The 27,193-nt window shown below is 42.0% G+C and overlaps 1 protein-coding gene across 8 annotated transcripts in view; it reads left to right on the top strand.

Moving 5' to 3' along the window:
- Positions 1 to 1,411: 1,411 nt before the first annotated feature.
- Positions 1,412 to 27,193, top strand: part of tmcc1a (transmembrane and coiled-coil domain family 1a) — a 39,165-nt gene continuing 13,383 nt past the window's right edge. The window contains exons 1-4 of one of the 8 annotated variants that reach the window (XM_046057080.1): positions 1,412 to 1,461; positions 2,538 to 2,618; positions 10,553 to 10,587; positions 11,800 to 12,086. In XM_046057080.1, the coding sequence (XP_045913036.1) occupies positions 11,829 to 12,086 (258 nt within the window). In that variant the 5' untranslated portion in view covers positions 1,412 to 1,461; positions 2,538 to 2,618; positions 10,553 to 10,587; positions 11,800 to 11,828. Of the gene's footprint in view, positions 1,462 to 2,537; positions 2,619 to 3,642; positions 3,722 to 10,552; positions 10,592 to 11,158; positions 12,087 to 27,193 lie in introns of those variants that run through there. The other 7 variants (XM_046057075.1, XM_046057076.1, XM_046057078.1 and 4 more) reach the window with 7 other exon arrangements.

Here is a 27,193-nt window from a genome sequence, read left to right as displayed (position 1 = left end):
ATTATTTGCAGAGGAAAGATGTGTTGCAACGGAAGAGAGCATTGTGTACATAAATATAAAATTGACAATATAAAAATATACAACAACAAAGATTAACTATTAACAACAAATATGTGCAGTGTGCCAAGTTTGTGTGTGATATGAAATGAAATAATATATATATATATAAATATATATAAATAAATATATAATATATAAATACATGTGCAGAGACAGTTGTAATATTTTAAAAGGGGGGAGTGTCAGTGATGGACTTGTTAATGAGGCTAGCTGCTGATGGGAAGAAGCTGCTTTTGTGGCAAGAGGTTTTGGTCCTGATGGACCGCAGCCTCTTGCCAGAGGGGAGAGTCTGAAACAGTTTGTGTCTGGGGTGGGAGGAGTCAGCTGCAATCTTTCCTGCTCGCCTCAGAGTCCTCGAGGCATACAGGTCCTGAAGAGAAGGAAGATTGCAGCCAATCACCTTCTCTGCAGAGCGAATGATATGCTGCAGCCTGCCCTTGTCCCTGGCTGAAGTCCACGACCATCTCCACGGTCTTCAAAGTATACAACATTATACCTGACATATTAATTTAATAAATCAAATGTAACTTTTGTCCTTTCATGAATGGTTGAATAGGAATCACAGTTTTCCTGAACACAACATTTGTGTTCAGAAAGAAATTCTGGTGAGGCACAAAGATTTGTTTTATTTGAAAAATCATAAGTGAGAACAGCAAACTGACTTCTGACCTGACCTCTGTCATGCTGCTGCCATCTGCTGTTGTGCTTGTCTACAGGAGTGAGAGTAATAGGAATGCTGCAGCAGTAGTTGTGCTTAATTTTTCTAATTAAATGTAATTTTTGAGGTTATTATTTGCATAATGAATATAAATAAAATTGAATTGAAGTGAAGTGAATAATCCTCAATTAAGGGAAATAGGGTTGCAACTACCAGTTATTTTCATAATTGATCATAATTGATCTGTCAATTATTAAATTATTAACTAATTTATTATATACAAATAGTAAATAGTAGCCTAAAAAGTGCTCATCAGTCCAAGTTGACATTTTCAAATTGTATTATTTTCTGGCCAACTGTTCAAAACTCATATTCAGTGTAATGCCACAAAAGCAGCAAATTCTCACAATTGAGAAGATGAGCTAGTGTTTAACATTTTTGCTTGTTAAATGTCAATTAAACGATTATCAGAACAGAACAACATCATTGATCCCTCTCTGTGGTGAATCGTTTCTGAAATAATTTCTTTCATGTCTAAACTAAAGGTGTACGTATCTAATTTTTATACACACGAGTGAGAACTCTCCACCGCAGCACAATCTTTGGTTCCCCACACTCTTGGTTACGTCGTACGTCATGACGTTAGCACGGAGGGAGGGTGGACCGTGGGGAGGACGGCACTCGGAGGAGGGGTGCCGCTCGTTGAACGTCGGTGTCAGCCTCAACAGTTTGCTATCACCCGTGTAAGTGTGAAATATGTTTTAAGTTTGTTTTTTAGGGTTGTTTTACCGTCATTTTATTCGTTTGTGTGATCTGTACTGCGTCTCTGTGCCGCGAGGAAAAGCTGTTAGAGTGTCGAGGTAGATATTTTATCGTTTTAGCTGCAGCTCTGTACAATGACACTAGACTGGACTGTCAACCTGAGTCCGTTGACACACTGCTGCTACTCACTGACAGCACTGACTGGCATTGAACAAACACTTGAAAGACTTTTAGCTTTACACATATTGTAATTGCACAACATACAGGAAGGCTCGTCTGTAGTTACTTTAATTCTATTGGGCATAAAGTAACGTTACGTTATGTGCTTCCCAACAGGGCATTTTAAGACTTATCTTTCGTAACAGCCGCAATATTTCACCTCCTGTGGTGTCATCATAACATTCATATGTGGGCGTTTTACTGCTGTAGTACTTAAATTACAAAATAATTCAAATGTTGTAAAATATTGTGTAATAAAGCTGCATATATTGTAGGAAATTAACCGTAAACATTCAAATACAGTTGGTTGCATCTGGAAATGGTATGTTTGCTCTCATTTTATGCTCTAGGAGACTTTGCTAGCTTGTCATGAACTCTTGATCAGAGTAAAAGTTGTGAGTAGATGTTTATTTCCAGTTAATTCATGAAAATTTTTGTTTACTGTGATCCTGACATATTGATGTGTCTCTGTGGATTAATAGACAGGGGGCTGCCAGTTGCCTGCAACTTACACAAGTTTTAATAAATAGTCAGCAGGGTTTATTTTAGTCTCAACATGTTAAGGTTAATGCAGTCTGATGGACTAAAGGCATTTTCATTGCCTGGTAAGGATGGACATCTGCAGCCTCATTACATCTGATGCCTAGTATTCTTCACAGAGGAGATTTTTTTTCTGCAACCTGTTATTATGAGTGTCTGGGAGACAGACAGAGACATACGCACTCTAACACACTCTCACACGCAGGCAAACAGCAGGCAGACGAAGAGAGTACAATGTGCCAAGGAGGCATTTAGAGGATTACAGTTTCCATCTCACTTTTTCTCTTTTTTGTTGAAGACCTGCAGGCCTGATGTAGCAGGTTGTCGTCTCCTCTGCAATGAAGGAAATCCACCCCAGCATCATGATTATGGACTGAAGGTTTGTTTTCATCCATTTATTCTACTCATCCATTCTGATAACTGTTTCCATCTCTCTTCCTCCATCTCTAACCAATTTTATAACCTGATAGTTTTGACACTGCCCTGCATGTACAACTGATACACATGTAGAGCGTTGGAAGGGTCCAGTATGACATGATGTATCCCACTATCTGTTCAGCATACGCTAAGTGGCTGAGAGCTTAGCTGCCCCTTCAGGGCACTGCTAACGCAGCCATTCATGTCTCACTCTGATGGTCAGACCACCACGATGACGCTGCCCTCCTCCTCCTCCTCCTCCTTCTCCTCCTCCTCCTGTTCCCACTGCACTCACATTGTGCCCTCCCTGCTAGGAGCTGAGCTTAGAATTGAGAGTCTTTGTACGAGCGTAATGTGTTCATTTATATGTATGTGTGTTTGCATGCACGGTGCTTACAAATAAGAACTCGTGGTTTCTAAAGATGGAGTTGCCTCCTCTGATTTGTGCTCAGCTCCACGTAACACTTTCTGCATCAGATGTGATGAAGATGTGCCTATCTCAGATCAGATCCAAGATTAACACAGCTTGCTGAATGCTCGCCTAGCTGTCACAGGGGCTGATTAATTGGCCGTGTGCACAGGAAGCCTGCATTTCTCACAACAAAGCTGCAGATACTGGATTAGAAAGATGACATTAAGTAGATTATAGTTAAAGTTACGATCTTTTCATTTTTTACGTTAAGTATAACAAGGTATGTGTGTCAAATTGGCAATCTGTAATTTAGTTTAATAACGTCTTGTCATGCATCAGTTATTGTTCTGCATGCCAGGAACCTGTCCAAAAACATTGCTGCCCCATATTCTGTAGTAGTTTCGTCATCAGCGTGAAACGCGTACATAAAAAAATTATTTATGATGTTTTCAGTTACATCTCCACTGGGTGGTCCAGTTTCTACCCATAGTTCAAAGACATGCAGGTTAGGTAAATTGGCAACTTAGTTGTCCATAGGAGTGACTGTTTGTCTGGATGTGTGTGCTGTGTCCAGGATGTACCAGACTTCTCGCTTGATGTACTGTATGCCCTGCAAAGGCTTCAGCCCCCTGCATCCCTGAACAGGACACTTGGTATGGATGAATGGATGTTTTATATTGTGTTACAGAATATTTTGCCATATTTAATCATTTGTTAAGAAATTCATTAAAAAAATATAAAGCGACTTTTTAAATTTCTCTTGTTTAGTGTCTAATGCTTAGTTGCTCCCCTCTGCTGCAGATGAGAACACGATGTGTCATGTATTGTAGAGTCAGAGATATACTCCAGAGACCTGGATTCAGTTCTTGGCAGTGGTGTGGTACCTCAGGCATTGCTGGTGAGGGATCATGTCTTTGTTGCTGCACTAGAATCCTTCTGATTGGTGAGGGCACCTGGATGGAAGTGTGTATCACAGGAGGCGCATGGCTGTATACGCACATCCCAGTGTTACCTGTGGCATGGACCACAGAACAAGGGAATTGGGGATGGGGGAGGCAGGAGAGTCCATTGGATTCAGAGGAAGTAGATTCCAGGTCCAAACAGGTCCAGTCGGACTTAACGATCCGGCAGGGAGTGGATGTCTGGTCGCTGCCTAAGTAGACCTGGAACCCAACGAGGCACGGATCAGGTTGGACTAAATAAAGCCAGCTCTTAGGGCAACAGTCAGGGCCCCGACCTCACTGCAAGAGAGAGAGAGAGAGAGAGAGACCAAAAGCGCGTTCACACACACAACGGGTGTCATAACTGGATCACGGCTGGGGAGTTGTGACATCAGTACTGACAAATGTTCATTGGGTTCATGTTATTGCGGTCAATTTTACTGCATATAAACAATATTGAGTTGAAACGACCACATCATGCCATTAGATACCTCGCTTTTCAGTGTTTTGTGAAGTTATAAATGGCTTGCAGTGTTAACAAATGATGTAAAAATGTTCAGTAAGGGATTCAAATGGATTCAGATAATCTGTTTTTTGCCCTTTGGAATTTAAATCTTAGCATCATTCAGGCAGTGATTTGGCTCTGTTCTCTCAACCAAAGGCCAGCTGTGGCTAAAGAGGAACTGTTTTATCTCAGAGAGGAAACACTGTTTCCTTTTCTCTCTCTCTTTTTCCCTCTCTCTGTCTCCCTGTGTCTCTAGCACTCTCTCTCTCTTACCTTCTTCCTCCTCCAGCAGGGCTTTGCTGTTTGAAAGACCACAGGGTAGCAGATGTGTCATAATGCAGCTTAATTTAGATGCCACAGACTGAAATCGTTCTTTATCTCGGCTGCAATCAGCGGTGTTTGCCATTGCCATCAAGAAACATGTACATGGAAGGAGGACTGGGTTTTTATTCCAGTATTATGTTATATAGACATTGTGTTCTGCTCAGAACTGCACAATTTTGATCACCCCTTAATTTTAGTTTGTTTACATCTTCCTGTATTTAGATGGCGGTCTTTAGAAGAATGGATATTAAAGTTTGGAAGTCAGGAGGAATATCTTCTTTCAATTTAAATCTTCTCCCAGACTGGATATTGCTGAGCCACAATCTACGTGTTGAGCCCAATTTCACACTCACAGTAAGAACTTCAAGACCAGAGCTTGGATGTGCTTATCCCCACTAACCCACCCTAGTATATAGAGGTGTCTAGTTACCTGAGCTCAGAGAGCTGACTGAAGAGTTATTTAAATAGGTGATGATACGGATGATTTATGTAACTGTGTAAAGTAGTTCTCACCTGCTGGCACCACAAAGAGCCAGATGCCCTATGGCCCGATAACCTGGCAGGTTTCCCTCTTCAGTCGCACAAAGTGTGTGTTGAACTAGACGCGCGTTCCCTTTCCCATTCCTTATGGCTGTGTGCCTTTTAACACAATCTCTGGTATGAGATTTCAGCTGGTGTGTAGGTGGTTTCCAGCCTGTTGCCCTGCCAGAGCTGGTGGAATATGAGCTATGCTGGCCAAGTTGGAGGCCTGGCCACTGTTAAACACCTATCAGGTTAGTAAGTGAAGGGCCACTTTGCAGGGCATGAAATGTATCACAAACTCATTCTAATTTCTCCTCTTGTCCACTGGAAACCCGCCTTTTGAGAACATATATGTTACCACCACTCTCCATCAAGTCAGACACATTAGGTCTAGAGTGTTGTTGTTGTTGTAGTTGTAGTCCACGTGGACCTGTGTCGGTTCCATGCAGGTGGTGAATTATTCATTAGGACACTCGCTATGGTGTTGAGCACAGATGCAGAGGCGATCCCTTGAACAAGGCCTCCCCAGTAAACATTCAGCAATATCCAACATAACGATTAACGCGCATCTTAATGACTCTCTGCTAGTCTTCAGCTATGTTTCACTTCACTGCCCTGATTTGTTTGCTGTCCATCCCCTCTGTGCACCCTATAGCTCAGCGATATATGTGATATTTACAGCCCTGTACAACCATAAAAGGTCAACACAGTTGTTCCTCTGTGGAGATGAAACTGAAATAAGAAAAGTCTGTTACTTTGTCTTTGCAGCTTCCCACCTCACAGACTCTGTAAGGGAGTCTTACGTGACTCAGACTTGCTTCACACCCAATATACCACCTTTTGTTCCACTTTGTGTGAGTGTGTTTGTTGTTGTTGTTGTATATTTTCTATTTTCTTTTGTGATCGACATTTTTATCAGTTTTCTGCAGCAATATGAGTGGGTGGTGTTAACTAGGGATGGCGTTACAGCGAGTCTCTTGTGGCCTAAGAGATAAAATTAAATCATAAATATTAGGTAAGGCAAGCGTCCACATCCCACACATGATGGTTTTGCCTTGTTTAAGCTATCAGCCATATATATTCAAGATTAAAAAATTTTAGGAAAAAGTGAAACAGATACCAGGTGTGAATCAGTCTCCAACGATAGTCTTCTTGGCGGCTGTCTTCTTCATTTTTGAATGTCTATGGTGATTTTTATTTTTTTTTGTCAGCACGCGTAGGGGTGAATGATTGTGTGTCTTCTGGTTTGTCTTGTTCCTGGAAAGCTGAGCACAACTTTGATATCAGGGCTTCCCTGTGGATTTCTTCTTGCACAATAGGGCGTTGTGCCTGCCTCCGCCAGGGAGCTACCTGCCATTCACCTCCTTATTCAGACGCACTCTGTGTTGAGCGCCCGAGCTAAACCCGGCACGGCCAGGCGAAACAGTCTTGGACGGATGCCTTTGAACCAGTCTGGCCTCTTTCACTCCCTCTGTCACCCTGTGTCTCTCTTCTCTCACTTTCTCTGTCCCTGTCTGATACAAAGAGTTGCGTCTCCTATCAATCTCTTTGCTGTATGCTGAAGTCATCTCCTGCACTGTCAGAGCTGACACAACTGTGCTATTCTCCCACCCCTCACACACACACACACACACACACGCAAGTACAATAACGATTGTTCCTGCTTCCTGCCTGTGCTGTCATTATACAGCTGCTGAATGAGATATGGTTCAGTTTCCATTAGTCAAAGACAACAAACACACATATGCAAGTACAGTATTTGCACATTTCCGCACAATATAGTTCCTGCTATCTCTCTCTTTCCTTGTCTTTGTCTGATAAAAGCACACACACATATTTGTCCGTGCACTCGCTCACAAACATCACTGCCAGAACTCTCTGGCCTAATTCCCCTCTTATTGATGTGTGTCTGTCAGTGAAAGAGGCGCAGCACAAAGAGCAGCGATGGGCCTGTGTGTGGCTCAGAGGGAACAAAGAGTGGTCTATTCCACGCCAGCTCTCAGACTCTTCTGGAAACACTGCATGAGCTTGTTTAAGCTATGGCCGTATTTTGAGTTGACCGACTGTATGTTCAGCAATGAACAACAACATGGCTACCTCAATGTCAAAGAGCATGGACAGATTGACCTCCGCTTGTGTTGGTCATGCCCAGTTTGCAACTTTTTTTAATGTCAAAAGAAGAAACTGTGATCAGGTTGATGCACATATTTGGTCTTGAACTACTGTAAAGTAATTATATAATACTACTGTAACGTAATTATATAATACTACCATACTGACACATAAATTATCTTGCGTTATGCTACATTTCAGTCTGTTTGTCTGCTTTATCAGCTACCCTCACTCTAGGGCTTAATCTTCTTTTAAATAATCCCCTTTGTTCAATAATGATAATGGACGTGAGTTATTTTAGAATGAAACATCTTCATCAATATAACGTTTCTGCCTGAATGAAGCTACAGCTGTTTTCTACCCAGAGAGCTAAAGTGAACATTTACAGGGAGGTGTGATGTTGTGACTCCTCGTTAAACACTAGCACTCGATAGAGCTTGAAGCAAAGAAATCAGAATCACGATTCCCCCCTTCGTTTCATTAAACTGAATCTCAAATCTATCGTATTAATTCACACATGCTTGTCACTGTCCGCAAAATGACAAATTTCCAGTGTGAGCTGTTTTTATTTACCCAGTATGCCAATGCCAGAGCTCTGCTGAGCTTTCACCATCTCTCTAGTTTAGCTGGCCAAAGACAATGACAGCAGGACTGGACGACTGGCTGAATGGAATGAGTTACAGCGCTAAGGACAAGGACCTGTGTGTGTGTGTGTGTGTGTGTGTGTGTGTGTGTGTGTGTGTGTGTTTATGTGTGTTTATGTGTGTGTGTGTGTTTATCCAACGGTTCCAGAGAGGCTATTGTCCATGTGGTCATTTGTAATTTACCTTTTTGACAGTATTGTCAAATTTCTGAGACACATGCTGACTCACTGAGGCTGCTGACCTCAGCTGTCACTGACACCTGTTTATCACTGATAATCACTGATCTGTTTCTGTAGTGGACAGGACTTGAATGCACCCAAAGACATCCATCCACTAGCATGATTCTGAGGCTGATCCGAGGAGCAAGCGAAGACAGAACTTTCCTGAGAGGTTCACCAAAGTACAGTATTGCATTTTTGTTTATGTTGCCCAAAGCACATCCTGTGTCAGACACAGAAGAATACCAACTGTAGCATGTCTAACTGTGAAGTCTTTTGCAGTGTAGTATGATGCGGTGAAATGAAGTAATTTGGGTCAGAACAGAACAGTGGTTATTCAAAGATCCATCTGCTGTTTGTTCTTTTGCGTCATCACCTCATCAAGGTGGAGCGACATGCATCGCTTAAATTAAACAAAGATGCGGGACCTCGCGCTCATACACAAGCATACACACCAAGTCTGACAATAACACTTTGTCCTCTAAAGGCTCCTGAAAGAGGATTTAGTTTGAATATAAAACCGTACGCAATCAAGAAAACATCCAATCCCAGCGTTGGGGTTTAGCCCTGGGGATGAAGGAGGGGATTTACAGACACAGAGGGAGGGATGGGCACCGGGGTCGGGACAGGGCTTCAGGTTCAGTTTCAGCTTGAGGACAGGATTAGCGCAAGTTTGCTTACCAGCTCCAAAACAACAGAAACACAGTGCTCCATCATAATCACTTTACTGTAACTGCCAGAAAAGGCCACTTACTGTCTTAGTGTGAGAGTACATGCTTGTGTGCATAATCACCTATGCATGTATGTGTCACACTTTTTTGTATGGCTGTTTGCCTTCTGTGGTCACACAGGAAGTTCATGGAAAGTTCAAGAAAGAAAGAAAAATGAAATTAGTTTCGGTCTATAAAGAAACGGATGCTATGTGTAGTTAGATAAGAGTAAACCCTTTGGTAATATACAGTAAAAAAATTTAAACGTGTCCTTGTTATTTTAATATCATATTTTGTGAGAGATATTTAGTTTAATATTTACAACAGAATTATGTATTATAATAACTTCATGTTTTTCTCCTGAAATAAAATATTAAAATATATGGACTCAGCTGTAATCAGTAAAAATACCAGTGTTGTTATTAGTACAAAAGGGCACTGTCTAACAGTTGACACAACCATATTGTAATAGCTACAGGCAGCAGGCAGCTAGCAGGTGACTAAAGAGAACCTTTTCAACATCTGCTGCCTCTCTCTGGCAGACAACAGGCGCATTTAACTGAATCTGACTATTGGACAGAAAACGATTAGACAAGACCAGATTTACGATCAGCTTGCAGAGAAAGTAAAAGCTGCTGTGTTAATGTGTTTGTGTACGTGAATGTGCCATTTCATGGCAGTGACAGTGTAGTCATTGTGAAAAGGGATATGCTACCTGCAAGCAGCTTCATGCTCGTTCTGCTTCTGCCTCTGGATCGAGTGTGAAACTTAACAGCTGATTGTATTCATGGCGACGTGAATCAAGCCTGTTGCGGCGTTCATTTGCATAGATGACATTCTTGCAATGAGAAGTGTGTGAATATGTGAGTGTGTGTGTACCCATCTGTCCCAACTTGTCTTATTCCTCATGACCTGACCTGAGGAGTACAGTTTAAGTATTTAACTGTCTCTCCCCAGGGCGCTCAACGTTCCGGCCTTGCTTGTTTTGCTGCCCTCAGTGGGAGCAGCTATAGATGCTGCAAGGAGGCTCTGGCTGACTGCCTGTTAGTCTGTGGGTCTATCTCTGAGGTGATCACTGTTCCACCAATAAGGTTCATTCTTGAGGAAGACAGCTTGTATGTTAGGAAGTGTCCACTCTGTTAGTTTTGACAGTGACCAAGATTCAGCCAGGCAGTGTGCAAAGCTGCAGGAGGTGAGCTTGCGCTGTGTTCTGTGCGACACCTCACTGTCTGTTGTTTCTAGTGCGGAAACCCTTGTCTCTTGATACTACCAGTGGATAAGGAAGGGATGCCTTTGGGGATACTAAATGAGCTCCTGAAGGAGCACAAAGTTGTGTCACACAGTATCAGACATTTTCTGTTCAGTATGCCCAGCATGTTGAAGGAGTAAATGATTATTTATTGAAAACAGAATTATATGCCTGATTGTTAGTTGTTGAGTATGTTGAAGATTATCTGTTTTGAGTCTTAAAAAAGATTTTCTGTTTTTCTTTGTTTTCTTTCTTTAAGAGTGAGTCACGCCAAGGCTGACTGTTGGGCTGATGGTAGGTGGGTTTCTCTTATTCTGATGTGAGTTATTATCTCTTTCCCTTTCTTCCCCCTTCTCCCTTTCTGCATCTGTTCCTTTATTATAGAGGCCTATTGTGCCTTTCACACTCCACCCCTCCCCATACTGTTTATTTTTTAAATTCATTTATACTATATTTTGTGATATTTCTATCATGCTCGCTAACCTGAACCCAGCTCGTTATCTTTTTATTATTTGTATTTGCTCATGAAACATTGGCCTGTGTAAATGTAGAATGGTTCAGAGGCCTGGCACAACTGTCACTGAGACAGCCTGGCTGAGACCATCTTCAGATGAGGAGAATGTATTTCTCCTTACAATATTTAGGGTTTTTAAATTACAATCACAAAGTTGCTTATTCATTTTGGTACTTCAAAGAGCATTAATGCTGTACAACCAGCAGATTGTAAAACTCCAGTCTTATTACTGTGCATTCACACATTCTATGCAAATGGTCACATACTAGAGTGAAAGTTAGGGACTGAATGTCACTGGATCTAGGAAACACCCCAGCCTCTCATAATTCATCTCCTCTCTTTCTGTGCCAGAACAGCATGGCTACTTGTTCCTGAATCAAAGATGCATGCTCCCTCTTTGGATTCATCCTTCTGACCGCCACTCAGCCGATCAAACCCCCCATCAGAAAGTCCCATCTCCACTTCTACTGTTCTCTACTGTTTTCTAGTCTACCTACCTTCAGTCATTGTCCTGGTCTGACCCTCTGCATGTCTGACAGATAGAGAGGGATGTTTTAGCAGAGTGTTTAATAGGACAGTCTCCCTGCTATTCAGGAGAGGTCAGCAGGGCCATATGCAGCAGGGGGATGACAGTCAAAGGGAGCCAGAGGGGGTGGGCCCCAGTTCAGGTCCTACAGCTAGAAGAGAGGCATTGGGGTCCCAAGGCCAAGGGTTGAAGAGGGCCTCATCCCAGTCAGAGCACACCTCCTTCAGTAAGATGAGCCAAAACGCCAGGGAGAGCATGGGGGTTCTTGGCCAGGGACTGAAACAGCTGTTCCAGCAGCAGCGTAAACGCCTCTCCCTCTCTCGCTCCACCACCCCCTCCTCGTCTTCCTCCTCATCTTCATCTGTAGTATCAGCAGGTGGCATCCCCCCCTCTGCCCCTGAGGACGCCTCTGGGTCCTGCTGTCCTGAATCTGACCACCTCTCTGCCCCTGTGGTTCCCTCTGCAGCTGGCCAGGGCTCAGCCGCTGCAGGCACGATGAGGCGTGGGACCAGCCTGCAGAGCCGGCGGAGTAAGGGACCCGGGTCGGGATCTGGGAGCGGAGACCGCGACCCCCTACTGAGAGGCAGCCCCCAGGCCCCGCACCGCCGCAACACCCACGATCCACAGCAGCACACCAGCCGTCCACGCTCCTCTTCCACCACTGAAACAACACCCAGCAGCCCCACCCCTGGATACACGAGCGGCGATGTGGTGCTGTCATCAGGATACCAGTCCACGGAGGAGACGGACAGAGTAAGTGACAGCAGCCATGAATCATATTCTCACTACACAGGCTGATCGATGTGTCTCTTCTACTGGTGACCAAAACAGTTACTCCAAACTGAGACCAGATATACACAGTCCTCAATGTGTGCACAAGTTCATCTGAAGCTAATTCAAAACTTTAGCAGTCTGAGTAACTCAAAATAAGTTCATACCCTACAAAGTCTTTTTAGGGCCAGTTTGCCTCTTTGTGTTACCATCCCCCTACCGCACCCCAGCACAGTAACACTGTCCAGGGGAACAAAAAGAGGAAAAGAGGAGTTTTGTACTAAAATATTTTGGAAGATATTCAGTTGATTTGCACAACTCCGACTGCCTGACTCTATCTATTAAAGCGAATAACACTTTGAATGGTTTATTTTGAGGCTACTGTAATTCAAAAATCATTCCTTTCATATTCTGCTTTGATAATCATCTATTTATGTAGTACTTGTCTATTTAAAATACATCTGATTGCCAAGGAGAGAGAGGATTTTAATCCAGAGATCATTAAGAGTAGTCTATGGTATTCCATGTTCTGCAGCTTCTGTAATGAAAAATAAGTAGCATAGATTTCTTTGGGTCGGTATTGGTTTGTTAAAACTTCATAGCCCTTTACATTCTAATCTTTTTACTTCAAGTTCTGATTTTTAACCATCTTAGGTTATCTCAGAGTGCAGTTTGTTCTGTCTGCCACCAGAGGACACTGTCAGATCAGCTAACCTGTTGTGAGCAGCACTGGGCTTGGTTCATGTGGAGGTTGTGTTTGCATTATAAGCTCATGTTTGTTTCAAAGATAGAGTGTTGGCTTGCTATCAATCCAGTGGTGGGCAGTGAGTCTAGACCAGTGACTGACAGCTCTAATCTGTGAGCTCAAATTATTATATATATTCCAAAATCAGGTATCCTTCAGTCCTGCGCAAATGACCTCATCTGGGATGTCGGAGCGGGGCCGAGAGGATTTATTAGACCTGCTGCTGTGATAGACGACCATCAGCCTTTCTGTGGTCTGTTGCTCGTCCTTGGCAGAGATGATAACCCGTGTCACCCATCTCTAGCGAATATCACACGTCGTCTCCATACAGCAACACAGCAATGTCATTCAGGTCATCCAAGCAGTCGCCGTGGTTACCCCGAAACTTGCTGCCTAGAACTACGCCCTGCCTGGGTTGCCATAGTAACAGCGTGGTCGACCTTGGCTTACGTTAGTGGAGGTCGAGGGGTGCATAGCTTGTCTAAATTTGAAGGTGTATCAGGAATGATGAATCTTTCTGTGCATTTCTTTTCTGCAACAATTTCCTCCCTGCACTTTCCTTTGCCTTTTCTACCTCTTTTTCCCTCTCTCTCTTTCCCCTCCCTGTCCCCCCTCCCTCTGTCCCTGGAGAGAGTTAGTGTAGAGAGTCAGCTGGTCCCACCTCCTCTCCCATCTCCCCCTCCTCCTCCTCCTCCTCTTCTTCCTCCTCCTCCTCCTCCTCCTCCTCCTCCTCCTCTTCTGCCACCACCTCCTCCTCACCCCGCCCTTCGGCTCACCGACAGGAAGCAGGAGGCAACCTTGCCTCGTCCTAGATGAGTGAGAGCTAAGCACTGGTTGTGGTGCATGTTGTGTGAATGTTCAGGGCTGGGTTTAGAAGAGGATGTGGCTGGGTGTGTATATGTGTGACTGTAAGACCTCATTTTTATCTGCTTTCCAAAAACTGTGTGTGTGTGTGTGTGTGTGTGTGTGTGTGTACTGGAAATCATTGACAGCCATGTGGTGTTAGCGTCTTGTGTGAGTGGCTGTGTCTGTGACAGAGCTCAGGGGATAACTGTGAATATGAGTAGGGGGCAACACAGCTGAGCTGTCTTCATCTCTGCTTGATCACCCTCCCTTTTAACTCTCCCTCTTTTCCTCTCTCTCCTCACTTGTGTTTGCATAGTAGACGAAAGCAGTGTGGACTAGAAATGTGTGTGCACATGTTTGGAGAGGATGTTTGGAGAGGAGGGTACCCTGTGTTCCTTCAGTATGTGTGTGTGTGTGTGTGAATGTAGAGTGTACTATGTGAGGCGGTGTGTACTTTGGAGGGTTATCAGTGGAGAGGAGTAGAACAGGGGTTCCAGCTGTGGGGACATCAGTCAGTCAGGATGGTGCAGCGCTTCAGTCTTCGTAGACAGTACTCCAAGGTAAGCTTATTACGCCCACACACACACACACACACACACACACACACACACACACACACACACACACACACACACACGCTTGTTTAGTCATTAAAACCATGTCTTTGTCTTCCCATCTCCATGCTGCAGCTCCATTCATTGCCAAAAGCACAGTTGTAATTTTTTTGCTACAGGCAAAGCCTTGTGTGATGGTTTTGCATATCTTTTCCCTCTTCTCTGTCTATCTTTCTTTGTCTCTGTCTTCCATTTATTTGTTATTGTATTTAGAGTTTGTGTTTTTGACTGCTTGATCAGTGCTTCGTTCAGGACTGCAGTCAAAACAGTAAAAAAAATTATTTTGTCAGTTGTAGAAACAATGTAGAAACTAGTGTATGCTGATCCACGAGTTGACAACTCAGGGGAAAAAACATAGTTTGCACAGTTCTTGCAAATCAGCTTTTTATTAGTATGCAGAGATTTTCCTCTGCTTTTCTATTCACTTTTATATAGGTCGATCCATACAGTAACTGAGTGGTCTGTCTTTATTTTTATCTGAACTCTTGTTAAACAGTAACTCGTGCCACAGCAGTAAGAGCAGAAGCCTCATAAGGCCGATCAGAGCCGTCGCCAAGGGATGTAATTATTGGTCAATATTATGTTTGATTATTGCTGATTGGGGAGCATTTATGACTCATTTGCAACAAAAGGATAGTTTACATTGCTCTAGTACTGTCCATGAGTTTGATATATCTATCCCCTGATGGTAGTGCTGTTAAAGAGAGTGGAGGGGTGGTTTTAAAACTCAGCATTAGGTCTGTTGAGAGCCCGCTATTCTGCAGCTGATGCTCAGCCTGAGGAATTAATTACATTTAACTGTGGATTAATTGATTGACTGACTACACTCTCCCTGTTCATCTTTAGCTCTATGCATGTTCATATGCCTGGAAGCATCAACGTGTACGCGCACAAACGCACACATGGGCAGACAGAGGCACTTTGAGACTGGAAGGCCTGAACCCAGACTGACAGAGTCTGGTCTTTCTGCTCTTCTAAGAGGGATGGGAGATAAAAAAAGGCGTAAAAACAGATAGAGGAAGTGAAAGGCTGCAAGGTGTAAAATGTTTAGTGTCAGGATGGAAGACTTGTTTAAGACAGGAGATGGGAAAGAAACAGGGAGTAGGCTTTAGTGGGATATGAGCAACTGAGATGAGATAGAACGGAAGCCAAGCCTTGAGGCTACTCTTCTCACACCATACAATTTTTGTGTGAGAGAGACTGAAGCCGTGTTTGTTTTTTGAGAACACAACCTCCTCTAGGGCCTGTCTGCAAATATTCGCTAACCTTGTACCCCCTGAGTAGATGACCCCGTCTCCTTGCCTCAGGCCACATTTCCCCATGTCCACCTGTCTTCCTGCTCATCCTTAGTCTTATTTTGTCTGTCACTTTATCTTGGTTTCCATATCAGAGATAACATCCTGTGTTCTCCCACAAGTAATCCAGCTCAAAGCAAAATGCCTCGCATTTGAACAATTCAGAGGACCAAACTTCCAGCCGAGCTGGAATCATGCTGCTGTATGTAGACCAAAACTGAAAATACTCTCAGCAATGTGGTTTGATATTAAATGACCGCATTTTTTAAAACTCATATTTTATTTATTTTGAGCTTAGTATCTTATTCTAACAACTAATTACATTGAGTGACATAAACATGATGTTTGCACATCATGTGTATGGGATGTTGAATCACAGAGAAGAGGGTCTGTGGATTTGTAAGTTAATTTTAGTGTGTGATTTCTGTAATATACCTGGGTTGAATCAAATACAGGCAAATATATTATGTATGTCTGGTTAGTTGTATTAATTTAAACCATGTCAAATGACATAATGTTATTAAAAGGAACCAAGAAAAATTTTACCTTACATCGGAAGGTAATAAATTTCAATAAATTAATCTATACAGTTAACCCAGTTATGTTTGTATTGGCCTTTGGATTGACCGCATAAAATTAGAGGTGTGGACTAATGAATTGAAATGTAGGTAATGAATTGTAATTTGAGTGTGTCCATAATAGCATCTTGTAAAATATTATTTTTAACAGAGAGAACAAAAAAGAATTAATGCTTAACGACGCTATTATGTAGTTTTTCAATGACATCACTTATTAACAAATCAAATTTTTACTGCTTTATTGTCAATAGGCTATAACCTCACTTAGAAATGAAGTACACACCTGTTTTCTCTGTTCTGTTCTCTGTAATCTTATTTTAGTTTACCTGTCCAACAAGATGAAAGCCAACTCTGTGTCGGTTTTGGTGGTTCTAAAACAATGCACGGTCTCTCCGTGACTCAAGCCTTTCTGATGTTGAAAGTCTTTTCACCCAAAGTTGATCTGGTTCTCGTTTGGCCTGACAGGCTCCAGCGCAAAACAATGTCGGTTATTATCGTGATGTGGTAGTTTTTTGGTTTTAGCGGACTACATCTTGTTAGCTGCGGTGTTACTGTGTGTACGGTTTCATTTAACAGAAAACTAGCCCCTTTAAAAAAGAAAAAGAAAGATAAAATGGATTAAGTAAACTAATTGCATTAACAGGGCCATCAAAAGACTTTTTTGAGCCCTGATACAAAGGATGCTCATACAGTTTATCCTTTTTAAAGCCATGTTTTGACCGAGGGATTTGTTTTATACCTTCAGATTTCAACCTAAGTGGCTGCCACTAATAGGATTTGTAATAAACAGAATTAATTTCTGCATCTTCTTGACAATTCAGACTCAGTTGTGAGGTATTTGGTCCTCTTTTGTTTCTGTCCAGTAAGAGAGCAGTAAGGAGATGTGCCAGTGGGAGGCACCGAACATCACCTGGTCTCCTGGGGCTTGTTCCGTCCCTGCTAGTTGAACATCCTCATCACTGCGCCCTACTCGTCTCTCGCCTCCCCTTGCTGTGTGTTGATGAAACCGTTCATGTTCATTGCAGCAGGACACCAATGCTTGTCCCGGAGCTATTTTAGTGACACCGAGTTATTTGAAAAGCTGCAAAAAACAAACATGGGGTATTGCTGGGTCACATTCCCTTAAATACAACCAGGGCTGCAGATGCATATGATAACTATCAAGTCTTATCAAACTACTGCCACAGCAGATTGCCCTGTAGTCATAGTAAACACTGTCACAGAAGCACACAGGCAAACCTGTGTATAATCAAACAAGTGAGTTTCGATTGACTTTCAGCACAGAGAGAGAGAGAGAGACAGCCATGGGGATGATGAAGCATGTGCTCTTAGTCTACACTGGAAGTGATGTCATTCCACAGCTGTGTTTGCCAACTACCAGCCCATATCAAATTGTTTTTTAAGGCACAGTGGGTGGGTGTGTGTGTTGCTTTTGCCAGCTCACCATCATGACTCTCTGTGGTTCAGAGTTGTTGACATTAACTATGAGACCCTTTTTCAGTGTTACAGTCACATGAGGAAGTGGTGCAAAGCCACTAGTTGGTTTGCCTGATCTGTGACGTTCACAGACAGAAAAATTGTTCTTCTCACATGTGTTTATCCCCCCCGCCCCCCCTTCTTATCTACCCTTACAGTCATTTTCTCCCTCACTAGTCTTCTGTCCCTCATCTCAAACAAAACACTCCCTCTTTCTTTTGTTCGTCTGTTTTTGTTTTTGACAAGTGTAAATATCGCCTTGCCTACTTTTCTCTCACAGTCAGTCAGTCCACTAAATCAGAAGTGGTTTGTTTGAGTGGTAGTCATTGTGTATTCTATAGTGTAAAGGGTATACATGTATGGGTGTATGTGTGGCAGGGAGGGGCAGCCATTGATCAGAAGAACAAACACCTGTATTGACTGTGAATTAAACAATGGATCTCCTGTTCTGGACCTTTATCCTTTCCTGCTCTCTGCTTAATTACTCTTTACCTGTGTGTGTGTGTGTGTGTGTGTGTGTGTGTGTGTGTGTGTGTGTGTGTGTGCGTGTACACTTAATGTGTTTGGTAGTATTCAGATGGATGTCAAATTAAATGAGGTGCTGCGCCACCATGCAGCACCTTGGCATAGATTCACTGGAGGTATCAAACACCATTCTTCCTAAAAATATCCCTTTATGCTTGGTGTTGAAATGGTGGTGGTGGAGAGCACAGTGTAAAGGCTATCTCACCATGCTAATTCAATATGAAGCATTTGTTCTACACTCATTACATATTCCCTTCAATTTGTCACCTGTCTGCATATATATTTGTATTTATACTATTATACATATTTGGGCATTTGTTAAGAGCGCATGCAGTTTTGTCCAGGATCTGTACTCAAACAGAAAGTTTTCCTCACCAAACAGGGATCTCAGTCTGCTATACTGCTTGTTATTTCCGCCCCTTTACTTCTGCAACTGTCCTTCCTTCTCTCTTTCTTTCTCTCCATCCTTTACCTTCTCACTGTCCTTCTTTCATGTCTTAGAGACTGTCTTTCTTCAGCCTTCACTCTTACTCTCTCCCTTTCATCTGTGTCCAGTGCTCAGACGGTGGACCTGGTTGCCCATCTCCATGGTAACAGGGCGATGTTCAAAGAGGGCCATAGTGGCTTTAACCAGCTGATCTTGCAGCCACCTAATCCGCCTGTTTGATGGAATAAAAACCTTTTAGAGCCAGTTAGAGCTTCTAAAATTAGACTCCTACACCGACTTTCTGTTAAATTCTGTTTGTTATAAACCTCATAATCAAGCTTTGTGTGTCAGGCATCTCAAATGCCAGAGCTACACGGGAGACATGCTGGGATGGCACCGTAATACACCTTAGTGCTGAAGAGAAGCCGCTGTTTTCTGTATTTCTTCTGGCATGTATTTAAATCAAGTCCTCTGAATGACGTACAAAGAGAGTTGTGACTTGTGCGGCAGTAAAGAAAAGTTGGTGCTTGACAGTTAACAGACCTCAGTGGGACTCCTGTCTTCCACTTCAAAGACACTGAACAAAACAAAGTAAATAGATGCGATGTAAATGGTTTGCTGTACCATGTAAAATCCGCCGATTAGCTTTGAATCAAATGCGCGTCTTTGTGTGCGGGCGTGCCTGCATATGCATCGTGTATGTGCCTTTGTGTGTGCTTGAACACTCCCCCCAACTGTTTGTGCTCCCTTTGAAGCGTAGCCCCAGCCTGTTTAAATAGGCTGTTGAATATTCATATGTGATTATACATATAGGCCAACGCCCTTATCCGGTGCTGCTTGCTATTAGCATTCACAACAGTGAGAACACTCCAGCAGGCTACTCCGCACACACACACACACACAAACATACACTCTTACTAGCACACATCACAGCTTCATGGTTAATGCATAAGAAGCAATTTTGTTTGCAAAACCATCAAGGTGTGACAGTGTGAAAGGAAGGACTAAGAGAAGGGCTCAAAAGTGAGGTGGGGTGGAGGAATTTTAGAATGATAAATGGTGGTGTGTGTGTGTGTGTGTGTGTGTGAGAGAGGACGGGTGTTGATCAGCAGGATGGACAGAGTCATGGGGAAAGAGAGAGGAAGATAAAGCTGCTAGTTTGAAGCCATTCTTCCCTTTCAGACAGTTTTATAGGCTTCAAATCTGGGTCTGAATGAGGAAGGAGTCTGCTGCCTCTCTCTGCCTGTTTCTCTGCTGCTATTAATAGACAGATGTCTGAACAAGTGCCGGTCAAGTTCACTTTTCAAGGGCACTTACATGTATTAATACATATTGAGAAAAGAAAAGGGCATAGGTTTCGTTCATGTAGACTAATAATCCACCCCTTGAGAAGTAGACCTTAAACTCTTCACAGATGAATGATCCATCCATGCAGTCATGTTCATCAAAAGACAATACCAGTTGATTGACATGTCCAGGAAATAAATTATTTTAATATTATACTTTAACTGGTTAATATACGACTTACTTCAGGCTGTAGCCTGAATTAATATTTTTAAGACTGTTGTCTTTGCAAGAGGTCATGTGCATTTATGTACATGTCAGCAGTGAGTCACTAAGGGTCATTCTTTGTGTATTTATTTTTGGCCTGCAGCTGGTTCTTCCTCTTCGGGCTGGTGTGTGTGTGTGTGTGTGTGTGTGTGTGTGTGTGTGTAAGAGGACGTTACCATGGGCATGCACGTGTGTCTATGCTGTTTTCTCAGCCATTGCTAGATTGCCACATACTTGGTCAGTCGGTCACTGAGGATTTTCTGTTCAACCTTGACCCACATGTCTTTTCCTCACACACTGTTAATGTCTCGGGTCTACAATGTTTGCTGTTGTCTACAACTGTCAATATTAGGTCTGAAAATGACTTCCTTGACATGTGTTGTCAAAATACATTAGTGTACACCTTTATGAAAAATTATGTGTTTGGTTTTCTTCTCTTTACTCAGGGTGGTCAGTGGGTTGTTTTTAGAGGGAAATTGCTTTTTATGAGAGAGGGAGAGTGGAGAAAACAGACAGACAGACTCACAGAGGATTTGCTCTGCATCCCTGCCACTCCCTGCTCAGTCTATGTCATTTGTGTGTCTGATGAATTATGGATGAGGCTATAGATCGCTGAGCTCAGCTCTGCTCTACTGACCCACTTAGAACACACATGCACACACAATTCAAATCTGATCACAACCTCTCGGGACACAGCGTCATAATTCTCTCCACACTAATAACCAGAACCATTGCTCTCATTCTCAAGTGTGTCAGCCAGTAGGAATCCTAGGAATCCTTTATGTTTTCACTGTTTGCATCCCATCAGAAATGCTCACTTTCCCACTGGAAAATGACCTCTCAACCCAAGAAACACCAAGGCAGTGTATTTGTTTTTGTTCAGACAAATAATGCAGTCTGAAATGACGTAGCATCACAGCTTTTTCTGCCTGCAGACACAGACACAAACTGTATCTGCCCTTAACTTCCACTCTTTCTAATCACTTGTCATGATCTTCTATCTTGAATTATTATATAACCACAAGGGTTAAACCATTTGCTGCCCTCACTTTTGCAATTTCTGCTGTTCATGTCCCTGACAATATCCTCCCTGCCTCCCTGTTCTCATTATCAGCCCACATGGAACCTGTGTGCCCTCGTTTTGACTGCCACATCAGGTCTGAATTATGTTACATAAAGGGCTGCATGTCTGTCAGTAGGAGTGATAATGAAAGAATGCAATAAAATAAAGAGAGGTTATTGACAGGAAATCTGTGAGGAAATGGCTGCAGTCGAAGACAGACCAGTGATAGATTCAATTGTCCACACAGCAGATGTCACACATGGTGGAGCATAATTTGTGCTCTAGCTCCCCCTTGTGGATTGAGGCTGTAGTTGGTTGAAATATTCAGGTTGGCTGTAGTAGGTTGTGATATTCATTCCTGGTAAAGCAATTCACTAAGTCTTGTACAGGGGAGTGTCTTATGGACTGCTACAATTTAATATAAATGAAAGTAGATCTGTTTACCCTCTGTGTTCAGTATGGCGTAAGGCATGGTGAATCAGACATGGAGGAGAATGGTGAAAGCACTCAACTTTCACACAGACTAGTATGATCCAGCCTCTCATCTTGACAAGGGTCATTCTCCAGGCTGAACCGTGAGAATTAACCTGTGTATTTCCAAAGTTTTTGGAAGTTTTGCAAGTTACAGTATGATTGTGAGCTCAGGTTTGGTAGTTAGCTTTAGCACATGAGACAGTCTCCATTACATTGTTAGATAATCTGAGTGAATAACCCTCAAAGATTTTCATTAGGTAATACATGTCAAGCGCTGATGAGAGCACTATTTGCCAAATGCCAAACCTCATTATCTGTCTTCCTGTTATGAAATCTACTGCTTCTTAGTGGCCTAATTCACACAGTGGAGTCTTGCTAAAACCTCCCAAATAGTATCCAGGCCCCAGCCCATCAAATACATCTGTGAGGTCAACATGGAGCCACAATATGTGGTATGTGGTTTGAAAAGGACAAGAAAACTGAGAAGGGGCCAGACCAAATAATCTTTCAGGGCCAAAAAGCTGGGACTGTTTGTTCTTGATTCTTCATCTTCCTGCTTATGAATAGGTTGGCAGGGTGTTTGGGCCTGCATGCTGCCCCATGGTACTCTCGTATTGTACAGCACCCAGTCAGATCAAGTCTGCATTTTGGGCCATTGCCCTTTCTGTGTCCATGTTACATAACCAGGATGGGTTGAGTACAAACAGAAGCAGCTCCAACAAATACCAGCCACCACGTAGACACATCGCTTTGCTGTACAGACACACTTTGTCTCACCCCATGTACACACATTATCTCTTACACATATAACATCACCCACACAATCAAACTTGTACATAAAACTGGGGGGGGGGGAGCTGAACATTGGAGGTTATAAACCTATGGGCTGATATTATACTGAAAGCTGATATATTTGATAGATATACTTAAGAAACAAACAAAAGATCCCTTAAATAATTGTTACCACGAGTGGGGAAATAAATGACCTCTAAATAACCCCAAAACTATCTTTCTACACTGGAATTTCATCTTACTTATTGGTTATTATACAGGTATACAGTATATGCCAATATGGATATATCTACAATAAGTTCATATCTGCCTATATATTGGCCCATATACATGTATTTCCCAGTGCGTTCTCCCTACACTTTCAAAATTGGTCAAAGGTCATCCGTCAATGCTTTACCAAAAACTAAATTCCAAGTCAGATATTTCAAAATCTGGGCAAATAGGACAAAGTGAGAAAATATGTGTTTTTTAATTTAGGTGAATTGACATTTTAAACATACCAATAAGTACTAATGTCAAAGACATGCTTACGTCTCTGATGTCACTGAGGGTATTCACCGTTATCAGGGAATGAGATTTAAAAACACGTAATTGTTTGAATTGTTGTTATTGTGGTTGTTTTCCTTCCTGCCTGCCTCTTGTACATGCCAGTATTGGAGTTGGCTACTAAGATGTTTCACGCTCTCTGACCTCGCCAGTCATAATGGCCCCTGTGTATAAAGTGCCCAGTGGTTTATGTAACTGCTAATAGGACCATTGATTATACGGGAGCTTAGACTAGGGAGGACTTGACAGCCAGGGTTGGACAAGGGGGCTTCTTTTTATGGGGACGGTATTGTTCAACTAGGCCTGAGCCCCGAGTCATGGTTTTCTCCTCTCTCTCAGGCTTGAATTACCCCCAGTCTGGGCGGACAATGCTCCGCTCTTCTGCCTTTACGTAATCTCTCACACCCCCAAACCATTATACAGCAAAAGCCATCATAATTTATGATCACATGGGGGGGACTGTGGTGGTGCACTTAGATATATATTCTAAAGCCTTACAACATCATGTAGTCCCAAGTGTAAATTGGGACTACCCCCCCACCCCCCAAGTATTATGTTTTACTCTCACTCTATTTATGGCTCCCTGTTTACCATACTTACTCAATTCACCCTTTCCCAAATCCCAGTCAAATTACATCAGAGCCGGTCTCTTCCTTTTCTCTTCTGGATTCTTCCAGAACATTTTGGCTGTGTAGCACCCAACTGGCCTTAGTTCAGTAGCAGGCTCTGTCCTCCGAATTACAATGAGTATTATGTTATGTTATGAGTCTGCTGGCTGAGGAGACATCTCCGCACAAGTCAGAGCATTGTATGCAGCAAAATGTACAGTACCTCTGTTTTCAAACTGGAAAAATATTGTGTGCAAAATATCAGATAAAAAAAGTCTACTTTAGTAGTTTGATTCAATTTGGTGTCAAAGCGGTCATATTTTACTCCATAAATCTTAATTTTCCATAACAATGATTAATGTCCATTATTAGTTAATCTCAGTCATTTTTAGTGCATTTTGTAGTATAAGAAAATGTTCACGTGTAACATAATAACATTACATTTTTTATTTGAAAATGCTCAAAGTAAAACAAGGCCTTCGAGCTGCAATTTATTGAGAGAGTAGGTGAGAGGGTGTCTTAAGCCATTTATCATAACATTCTGTGTCTAATGCATAAGCTACTTTGTTATCTCACAGAGAAATACAGTTAATGAGAAATTAATAAATAAATAAAAGTGCTTAACATTTATTACTCTTCAATGTATAATTTGTCTCCATGACATCTTTTGAATGTGAAACTGTGTTGTTGGTACTTTGGACCGTGATTTTTTGCATTAACATAATATATATTCTATGCTCCCATTCACTGCGCTAGGAGCTCCTAAATGATCACGATACTATAGTAGCGTAGTTCTACTGCCGGGTGTGTCTGGTAATGTGTCTGGATTGGCCACATTACCAGTTCAGCAGGTCATGTCCCCTTAACATGTGTAAAATGAATGTGTTTGTAACTGTGTGTGAGAGAGAGTGATATTGTAAAGTGATCTATTCATCAAATTGGGTCATTGTTTTGTCTGCAAGGCACATATGTCTCAAATCTATTAAAAGAGACGCCACAAAAGGATTTTAACCGAGAATTTTGACTGAACTCATTTGCGCAAATGATATTCTCACACGCGCACATAAAGATTCCTCTATAGTAAATGGTTAAATGAACTTATTTGCCAGTGCATTGCAATTCTTAATTCACCTGTATTTGTGCAGTCTATGGGCAGTCAGTAATGAGGTGCATAATTACTTTCAATCACATCCTTCAAATTGAACCACTGTGTCTGAGAATTCATATTTGAGTTGAAAATTTGATTTTTTTTTTTTTTTTTTATTTAATTCTGATAACTCATTGCAAAGATAAATCTTTTTTTTCCAAGAATTCTATTATCATCATAGTAACATGCAGCTAACATTAATCTCTAAGACAGGTCACAGTGGTTTTTTTCTGTCCCCTAATTTTGACAACCTAATGTGGCAATAATTAGGTAAAACAGCTCTTGAGGCCAACATCTCCATTTTCTATTTAGCTTTCAAGCATCAGTCACTTGTCAGGGCAAAAGTATACCACCCTATGAGAATTTGTCATTACAGAGCCACTCTGCTATTTGGGGTATGTAATTAAAGCATGGAATGACAGGAGTTGCTGTGGGGCACTTAGCCTCCAAAGGAGACTCGGACCTCAGGCTGGAATACCAATACAATCATGTCTGAAAGGAACCGGTTAGTCAGAAGATCCAGTGTGGGATTTCCGTAAGTGACTAATGATTGACAGTAAGGTCATCTGTAAGAAAAATACCTAATGATGTCTCAACCAGTTGCACAAGCTGTTCTTAACTTCATATCTAGCCTTGTTATAACGTATATGGAGATTAACCCTTCACTAAATAAAAACAGGTGGTACCACACAAAATAGTTACATATTACCACATAGAGATTAGTTGTTGTGAAATATTTACCTTTACTAACTGCCTGGTGTAACTAGCTAAATGAACTAGCTGGCAAGGTTAACTGGCAGAACTAATGCTAACATTAGCTTGCTAAAATTGTTTGCTTGTTTAGATTGAAGAGTAAAAGTGATAATATGGCTGGCATATCTGTCCGCACACTTTATGGGAATTTAAAATGGTTTATTATTTAGCTTAGCGGTAATGAAATGTTTCTCTTTCATGAATACAACTAACTGAATTACACATTTTTCTCCATGTATTCATATATAAATAAAATAAAGTCATACCAACATTTACAAAGGATTTGCTCTTAGTTTTAATATTTGTTTGTACCCTAAAACTGTTGTTTGAGTGTGTGGGAGGGTTTGCTTAAATTAAGTTGTAAAGACAGTGAAAAATAAAAATGTGTGAATGGAACGTTTTACAAGTGAAGAGATGTAAAGGGAAATAAGCTTTGAAATAACCAACATTCTTTTGCAATGTTAGGATTGGACCCAATCAAACCTACATGTCACACTCTTGCACTTCCATCTGAGCACGTTGGGTTTGTTCTTATATAAGCAGCATTTTCCCTAAATCCTACCCTCTCTCTCCCGGTCCCCTAACTCCTCTCACTCTCTCATTAAAGCCTCTCATTCATGTTCTCCTCTCCCCCTCCCTCCTCTCAGCTTCTGCATGGAAGTCTTTAGTAGCCCTTGTCCTGCCTTGCCCCCTACGCTCCCTGCTTTGCTTTTTCTCCCTAATTGGTTTGTACACTTTTGGAAGTAATGGCTCACAAGACTTTATCTCGGAGAACCATGCCCAGAGGCTCATAAAATTGTGTTTGTGGGAGCATTTGAATATGAATTTGCATGTGTTTTAATGCAGTGAAGGTGACAATGTGAGACTGTGCAACCGCTGAATTTTGATAGTGAAATGAAAATATCCATTGGATTGTAGTTGAAGTGGATAATTTAATTTCCATCTGACAGTTTACTACTTACGAATGAAAGAAAACTACAGTGACATTTGATCATGACATTTTTCCTAGGTAATGGTCCTGTGAATACCTTTCTGTAAATACAAGTATTTGTTTGCCTTATTAATTTAGCATTCATGTAAAAAAAAAAAGTGAAAGAAGTGATCACCATGCTGTTGTTGTGAAATTGGATTAGAATATGACCAAAGCAGTGTGGAAGCACTTCTTTTGTCAGTGCAGTAATGCAGTGATGCAGTAATAGGCTATAGTCATGTGTGCACACATGTGCACAGATTTGAATAGCAGCTTTGTAGTCATCATATGACTGTTTAATCTGGGTTTTGCACGGGTGCAGGTTCTTTCTCCACCTTAAGCCAAAACTGTTCACTCCTTTGCATCAGTTTTATTTCATGTTATACAACATATGTCAACTGTGCCACTTCAAGCACAGTTCAGTATGTGTTCAGCAGAACCACTTGGTTTAACCCTGTTTGTTAGCGCATACAGGCAGCAGAAGGTGGTTCATTACAGCGTGATCACTCAGGAAAGTGATTGGCGCCGACAATCAAACTGTGATAATTGAAAGGAGGGAGTGGGAGCTTTTTCTCCCTTTCTTTTCTGCCTGAACTATCCGCTGTTTTGGAGCTGAGCTGGCCTAGAAACTCCAACAGAAGAACCCCCCCCCCCCCCCCCCCCCCCCCCCCCCCCCCCC

The sequence above is a fragment of the Micropterus dolomieu genome, linkage group LG08 (genome assembly GCF_021292245.1).
Source record: "Micropterus dolomieu isolate WLL.071019.BEF.003 ecotype Adirondacks linkage group LG08, ASM2129224v1, whole genome shotgun sequence".
Lineage (NCBI taxonomy): Eukaryota > Metazoa > Chordata > Actinopteri > Centrarchiformes > Centrarchidae > Micropterus > Micropterus dolomieu.
This window is presented reverse-complemented; position numbering and strand designations above follow the sequence as displayed.